Here is an 8,011-nt window from a genome sequence, read left to right on the forward strand (position 1 = left end):
ATTATTATTATTATTATTATTATTATTATTATTATTATTATTAAAGAAATTCAAGTATCTATTTCAAGTTTTTGTTAAATTAATATTGTAATTAAAAATTAGGTTAAGTAAAAACCGTGCATTGCGCGGGACTTAAACTAGTTTATATTAGTAGCGTTTGTGGGCTAATTGATAGGCTATTCACACCTTATGCATGTACATTTGAGGATATATATATATGATATTCCCTAATTCCCATTTCATTTATACTTCCAACATTACTCAACCATATCCTGCTAACTTTGAGAGAGAACACAAGAGAAAAAATTAATTACCTTCTCCATTGTTAAACAAGATATTCCCTTTGAAACAAATATCAACATTTTGAGCAAATAAATCATAACGCAACCAAATAGCACCCTTTGTCATCAATGTCTTCTCACGATTTAGAAAACGCGCCCGGTGACGCCTCTCCGCAAGAAATTACCTCTGGTGTTTCATTTCACTCATTGTCTTATTTTCATATATTAATACAATTATCGGGTTTTATTTGTTTGTTTTTTCAATTTACTCAATCACGTATTTTTCATAAACGTTTCAGGAGGGTTAACTAACGGAAACGGAAGCTCCGGCCAGCCAAATAGCCAACAGATCGCTGGTATTTTCTCCCTCTCTATTTTCGAATTATTTCATTGAAATATATAGTTGTGAGTCATATAGATAAATGGTAGTAACATATTTGATTATTTGTCAAAAAAACATAAATAAAATAAACGGTGATATAAGTGCAATTTTCTTATTCGTCATTTTTACTTATACTATGTACTCGTATATACGTATTAAAACTTTTCTAAAAAAAACCACATAAATCTACCGGCAAGCTAAACCTATCAATTCGAACACTTAAAAGTCGTATGTATGTCATTCTCACTTGAAAGATTGTTTCTAATATCAACCAATTTTAATTTAATTAACATCTCTTTCTTCAGAATTTATAGATGCAAATTATTTGTTTAATTCCTGTCGAAAAAAATAAAATAAAACAAAATACAGTATTTGTTTAGTTACATATCTCCTCTAATCAATTTAAAATATTTTGGAAAAAAAAAATTATTGTTTTAATATTGAAAAAAGGAAGCACAACTTTCGTTCTAATTTAGGGTCTGTTCACATTTACTTAGGCCCTGTTCTCTTCACCTTAAAAAATAATATTAAGTAAAATAATTTCAGTTCAGTAAAAATAAATTCAGTTCAGTCAAATTAAATTTCAGTTGAGTAAAAATAATTTCAGTTCAGTAAAAATAAGTTCAGTTCAGTAAAATTCAGTTTTTTTAAAAAAAGAATTATAATAGAAAATCAGTAAAAAAAAAATTCAGTTCAGGAAAAAAATTTCGATTCAGTAAAATTAATTTAAGTTCAGTAAAAATAATTTAAGTTCAGCAAATATAATTTTGTTTCAGCAAAAATAAGGTGAAGAGAACGGGGCCTTAATTTTAGTTCAGTTCAGTTCAATTCAGCTCCAATCAGTTCAGTTCAGTTTATCTCCTAATTTTCCTCTCTCATAAAATATTCATTTCAGCTCAGTTCCGTTCAGTTTAGTTTAACTCAGTTTAGTAAATGTGAACAAGCCCTTAATTAGCTCGCGTACATAATCTTCTTTTTTATTTTCTTTTTTATTTTTTTTAATCGTGTATATAATCTTTAAAAACTACTATTCAAATTCTTTGTTGTCTATATTCTTCAAAATTTATCTATTGTTTTTTTTTGTTGCAAATTAATATTTAATTTTTTAAGGTTAATTTTTTAGCTTTTAGGTCAACACACCCATGCAATGTACAAATTTAACCCCTCCTCTCTTTCTGACACACAAACTTTTAAGGCAATATATACATACAACTATACAAGTATATACTTGTATGATTTATGACCAAGTCATGTATATATAAGTAACATAAAAATAAATTTTAGATAAAGGCGCACTTGATACATATTACCTCCGTTTTTTTAGTTGACATGTTTTGATTTTAGTATTAATCACACACCTCTCTTTGACCGTGTTTTGTGATTTATACGTATTGAAAATTAAATTATAATCATGTGGGGTCTTGTTAAATTCATCTCGAGATATATTTTCAAGATATCATTTTTTTATAATTTTCACTATTCTGTAATTAAAAATATTAATTATTGAATTTGTGCATTGACAAATGTGACTAAACAAATGTGTCAACTAAAAAGAAATTGAGAAAGTATAAAAATGAAACCAATAGAGTGTTTGGGTAACAAGGCACTAACAACTCAAAAGCTGGCATTACTATAATAGACCAACTACATACATAAAGATTGTTTTTCTCACTAGCCAAATCATTATGGGTGATACTTAAAGGTTACGAATTTGGACAAAAAAATTGCCACAATTTTGTGGCATTTAGGGTCTGTTCTCTTACGTTGAAATTCAGTTCAGTTCAGTTCAGTTCAGTTCAGTTCAGCTCAGTTTAGTTCAGTTCAGTTCAATTTAGTTCAGCCCAGTTCAGTTCAGCTCAGTTCAGTTCAGTTCCTAATTTCCTTCTCTTATAAAATATTCAGTTCAGTCCAGCTCAGTTCAGTTCAGCTCAATTCAGTTCAGTTCAGTTCAGTTCAGTTCAGCTGAGTTCAGTCAATGAGAACAATCCCTTACTCTTTGATGTCACATAAGTGCCATATATATAAGATATGATTCATCCTTTTTTTTTTCATTTTTCATTTTTCATTTTTTACTATTTATTTCAAAATTTATACTATAAATAAAGGTGATTCATTATGATTAGATGAATAGAAAAGAAAAGAAAAATATGATTAGATGAATAACAATAATGGATATATATATAAGGGAATGAAATATATGGAAATTAGTATACATTATACTTATGGTAAAGATATTTTTCCTTTTAGCTTACATATTCTTTACCAAATAATTATAAATTTATTCTAATAGATAACTTTGTGCAATTTTTTAAAAATCATTTAATTTTACATTACGAGTATCTTTTATTTAATTTAAATCTAATAAATTTTACAATATCCATTAATAGAAATAGTAGTTAGCCTACATTTACACGAAAATGGATTTGGTACTGAAAATGGAGCTACATTATTGGTAATATGCTCCAACTAATTTGAATCTTCAGTACAACTAGTTAATTGTTAGACTACATTTACACGAATTGATGAATTGATTTTGTGTGTTATTAGGGGCATAGGAGTGCATTACTGCTATGTTGGATATTTGGGATAGGATCTCTCGTCATGGTACACCATGCTTAGCATTGGGGACTACTACTATCATATTTTTCCGGTACTAAACTTCTTGTTGTTTGTTTGTAAGTAATTTTTGTTTATTTCGGGCTAAATTGTGTGTTTTTTTTTTTTTTTTTTTTTGAAGAAATACCACCCTTCAAGGGTACTTGCCTTTGTTTATCAGCCATTTTTGGTTGTGATAATGGCAGTACTGGCTTTCTACATATCGAAAGTTAACAGTAGATGGAGAAACAATGGCGGATTTGGTCTATTCTTCCTTGCTACACTAGGTTGTTTGCTGGTATGTCACCTCCACATTCTAGCCTTGTTGTTGTTGTTGTTGTCATCGTCTAAATCTTACTTAAGGCCCTGTTCTCTTCACCTTACAAAAATAATATTAAGTAAAAATAATTTCAGTTCAGTAAAAATAATTTAAGTTCAGTAAAATTAATTTCAGTTCAGTAAAAATAATTTCAGTTCAGTAAAAATAAGTTCAGTTCAGTAAAATTCAGTTTTTTTAAAGAAGAATTATAATAGAAAATCAGTAAAAATAATTTCAGTTCAGTAAAAATAATTTAAGTTCAGTAAAAATAATTTCAGTTCAATAAAATTAAGTTCAGTTCAGTAAAAATAAGTTTAGTTCAGTAAAAATAATTTCAGTTTAGCAAAATTAAGGTGAATCAAACAGGGCCTAAGTGTGCATGGAGCAGCTAAGTTAATTATATTCTTATATTTGATACAGTTGGATGTGATTACCTTTGGAGGAGGAGAGCTGAGAAATTATGCAGTACTATGCACATTTGTTGGCCTCTTTGGCATTGCAGACGCGCTAGTTAAAGGAGGGATTAGTGGAGACCTTGCCTCTATGCCATCAAGGTTCATGCAATCCTATTACGCGGGCATGGCAGCTTCGGGGACCTTGGCTTCTGTCTTGAGGATTTTTACCAAAGCTGCTATTGGTGGTATACGCAAGGGCGCCTGTAAGTTTATTACTTTTCATTTGTAGGAGTATTTTGTTAGGAAAAATGCATTTTATTAAGGAAAATCTTTGCCTAATTTACTTAAAATAATCTCAACTATCGATTATTCTATAATAACCCTAACTTTCACTTTCACCTTCACCTTCATTTTCATCTAACAATCCCAAAAACTGGTTACCTTTTAAGAAGGGATTTTTTTTATTTTTTATTTTTTTTTAAGTAATTAAGATTCACTTGTCACACATTATTGGTCCAAAAAAATCAAAAAGCAAAATTAAAAAAGCACAGCCATGAGCCACCACTATTTCCCAAAACTCAGGCCACCGGAAACCTTTCCCAGCCTCATCCCCCACTCCCTAGCACCACTGGAAACCACCAATTCCCTCCCCTCGAAACCTGACAAAACTCCAAATTCTGGCCCTTGAAACCACCCCCATCCCTCAAAACCGCCCATAACTCAAACAACCATGGGCGATTTTGGGGTGGTTTTAAGGGCAAGGGTTTGGGTTTTCGGCCGCTTTTGGGGCTGGGGAGGGGTAAGAAGTGGCGGTTGAACGCTGGAGGAGGTGGTGCTTAATTTTTTTTAACCACTTACAATCCGACACGTGTCCAATAACCTACAATAAAAGTTGTTGCCTTTTGTTGACCGGTTGTGGATTGTTAGAACAAAATACATAGGTGAAAGTTGAGATTATTGTAGAATGATCAACAGTTGATATTATTTAAATTAAATTTGGCAAAGTTGAGATTAAAATCTATGTTAATCGGACACGACTAATATCGTAAAGTGTCCGAGTCGACACGACACTTCGCGGACACGAACACATGACACGTATTCGATGCTTCACTGTGCACTCATACACCAGGAGATTGTCATTTATTAGGAGAACTTATCGAGGAAAAATTAAAATAAAAAAATAAGGGTAGATAAATGAAATATTCAAAGCTTTTGTAATTATATAATTATTTATATAAATTTAAGTATCGTATTGACGTGGGTCCCTGTACCCGTGTCCAAATATCAGACAGAGTCCCAGTGTTTTAAAATTTTGAAACTTGCCAGGTAGGACACTTGGACACGTGTTCGTGTCCGACACCCGTTCTCGAGTCCATGTAACATAGATTAAAATGTATTTTTCCATTTTTATTTCTTAATGTTGAATTTAACTAATGATCCATACCCTTCCATATGCAGTATTATTCATGTCAATTGCTGTAGGGATCGAATTGATTTGCTTATGCATGTACCCATTTTACTTTTCAAACTTGCCGATAGTAAAGTACTATCGAGCAAAGGGTACCAATCAGGCAAGTTTCACCACTTTGTTACTGTATGATATTATTTAGCTTCTGAATTTCTAATTTAATGAATATGAAGTTAACAAGACAACTCCTTAAACATAAAGGTTGTGGATGTAGTTTGTTTGACGCAGAAACAATTGTTTTTCTTGAACTGGGATTATGCCCTAGTCATCTACTTGACATATGTTCTGTCGATGTCGATTTTTCCGGGATTTCTATACGAAAACACCGGCTCTCACTCTTTAGGATCTTGGTAATCAACTAAACTAGTCTGTTTTGGTTCTTTTTTCTTTTCCGAATACATTGAATATATTAATTGGCCACTTTTGTTTTGCAATATCTCTTACTTTTCCATTAGTTGCTGAATTTCATTCTAGCATTCTTATGCCTCATTGATTTTTATACAATATGGTTTTCCAGGTATCCTGTATTGCTGATTGCAGCATATAATCTTTCAGACTTCATCGGCAGATATTCCCCTTTGGTCAAGGTGATAAAGATGGAATCCCGAAAGGGCCTGATGATCTTGACCCTTTCTCGATTCCTTTTTGTGCCCTTCTTTTACTTTACTGCACGATATGGAGCGCAAGGTTGGATGTTCTTGCTCACATTTCTGTTAGGATTCAGCAATGGCTACCTGACTGTGCATGTGATGACTTTGGCTCCCAAAGGTTACAGGGTAAGTAGTGTAATTTGATGAAAGGTATAATAACTCTGTTATATGATTTTTTATCCAGCAAATGATAACTAAGTTATGATTTTAATTGATGTGTAGGGACCAGAGCAGAAGGCACTAGGGAACCTATTGGTGCTTTTTCTGGCTTTTGGTTTACTTAGCGGTATTAGCCTTGATTGGTTATGGATCATTACTTGAAGAAGTTGTCATCTATTTATACTTTTGTATTGTATGTTTGTAAACTTTTGAAAAAGCTTAAGCTGCTGTTTCAATAACAATTTACATTTATTCTTATATAAAACTGCATATTAATTTGGAAAGCCTACCAGCACTTAAGCACTAAATGTCTTTAGAAGCCACAGATATGGCTCAAGCTGGCAATCTCCATATGCAGTATCGACTACGAAGTCCAAGGATCCAGTGAGGGCCTTGGAGAAGAATAATTATTAGTCTAACACGGTAAAGGGCGGAGCTCTATGTAGTGCTATAATAAACTTGAGCAATGATTACCTTCATTTGTTGTTCATCAGATGAATTTACAAAATCATCTACACCAAGCACGCTCAAGGCCTCTTCTTTGATTCTTTCTTAGATATACTGGTGCTAAAACCCGTAACTTTTAGTTCTAAAGCCTTACCCAACTTTACAGCCAAATGTCCAAGACCACCTAGCCCAATCACCCCAAGACTTTTACCAGGCTGGTTCATATTATGGCGAACCATGGGAGAATAAACAGCTACTCTGGCACACAACAATGGGGCTTCTAAGTGCAGGGGAAGATTGTCAGGAATCCGATAGCAGTATCTGAAAATTCAGCAGAGAGAATTAAAAGTAGGTTCATTGTATAAAAGTTCTCTAAAGCACATTTGCTATTTTCTTGTTCAAAATGATACCGATTTGTTTAACCCTCAGTGGCAACTGTTGCAGAAACTAAGTTCATAATGCATGGACTAAAGATGAAGTCCTCTGTCATCCGCCAACCAGAAGAAAAGAGTAAATTGCTGTAAGCCAAAAGGCATAACACATAGTATAATAGGATTTAATTAAAGGCCTTGGCTTCAACTATGAGACATTAAGAAGTAATGTGAGATAAAGGAGTGTGGATAAAGGTTGATCGAATAATCTCTGAAATACAGCAGTAAATGTGAGTAGTTACAAGCTTTCGAAAGGTTTGCTCTTCTTCAAATTTTAAATCAATCTAACATATAGCTTTCATCAAAATTAAACACAAGAATGGTAGCTTTAATCTGTATGAAATAAGCAAGATGAAGCTATACACTCTATTTGTGACAGTACCGTCTGCATCCACTCTATTTGTTAAGAGTGGTCCTTTCATTTGAATAGAAACAGAAATTAAGCAACAATTTTATACGTAGTATATAGAAACAGAACTTAAACGAACCTGATTTCTAGAAAAATGGAGTAAAAAAGTGATAAATTCCAGATATAAAATTATGAAAGAAAAATACTCCAGTAATGACTAATGAGTTTATTTATAGACTGTTTGGGTCCAATTTAGTCCAATTGGGCCTAGGCATTAAATGATCCAATTAAAAGCCCAAGGTCAAGGTTCAACTCTCCAATTGTGCTAAAGTCAAAGGTCAACCCTCAAAGCAAGCCAATTGGGCTAAGGCCCAACCTCTCCATGTATGAAGAGGTATAAAAGCCATCAATATTCATACATTCAGATATTGATTCATTGATTCATAGATTCATATATTCTCATATATTCAAGCAAAGCCTCAAGCAACTAATTCTCTTGCATAGTGTTCTCTTTCTACACATTGTACTGACTTTA

The 8,011-nt window shown here is 32.5% G+C and overlaps 1 protein-coding gene and 1 pseudogene across 1 annotated transcript; one reads left to right on the forward strand and one right to left on the reverse strand.

Annotated features, from left to right (window-relative positions):
• The first annotated feature begins 3,457 nt into the window (after positions 1–3,457).
• Positions 3,458–6,411, forward strand: LOC110725481 (annotated as a pseudogene).
• A 365-nt stretch (positions 6,412–6,776) lies between these two features.
• On the reverse strand, positions 6,777–7,549 carry LOC110725482 (probable cinnamyl alcohol dehydrogenase 1). Its single transcript, XM_021904952.1, has 2 exons — positions 7,491–7,549; positions 6,777–7,017 (listed from the first exon to the last, which is right to left on the reverse strand). Exons 1-2 carry the CDS (start codon positions 7,547–7,549, stop codon positions 6,777–6,779), a joined length of 300 nt encoding a protein of 99 aa, XP_021760644.1.
• Positions 7,550–8,011: the final 462 nt, after the last annotated feature.

The sequence above is a fragment of the Chenopodium quinoa genome, unplaced genomic scaffold, assembly GCF_001683475.1.
Source record: "Chenopodium quinoa cultivar QQ74 unplaced genomic scaffold, ASM168347v1, whole genome shotgun sequence".
Taxonomy (NCBI): Eukaryota; Viridiplantae; Streptophyta; class Magnoliopsida; order Caryophyllales; family Amaranthaceae; genus Chenopodium; species Chenopodium quinoa.

What these genes read in the sequence shown, in the direction of transcription:
- LOC110725482 (XM_021904952.1), bottom strand. Translation starts at nt 7,549, where the DNA reads ATGAAAGGACCACTCTTAACAAATAGAGTGGATGCAGACGGTACTGTC. An exon ending in GGTACTGTCACAAATAGAGT is followed by an intron (nt 7,018 to 7,490) that starts GTATAGCTTCAT and finishes CTGAATTTTCAG; the next exon opens with ATACTGCTATCGGATTCCTG.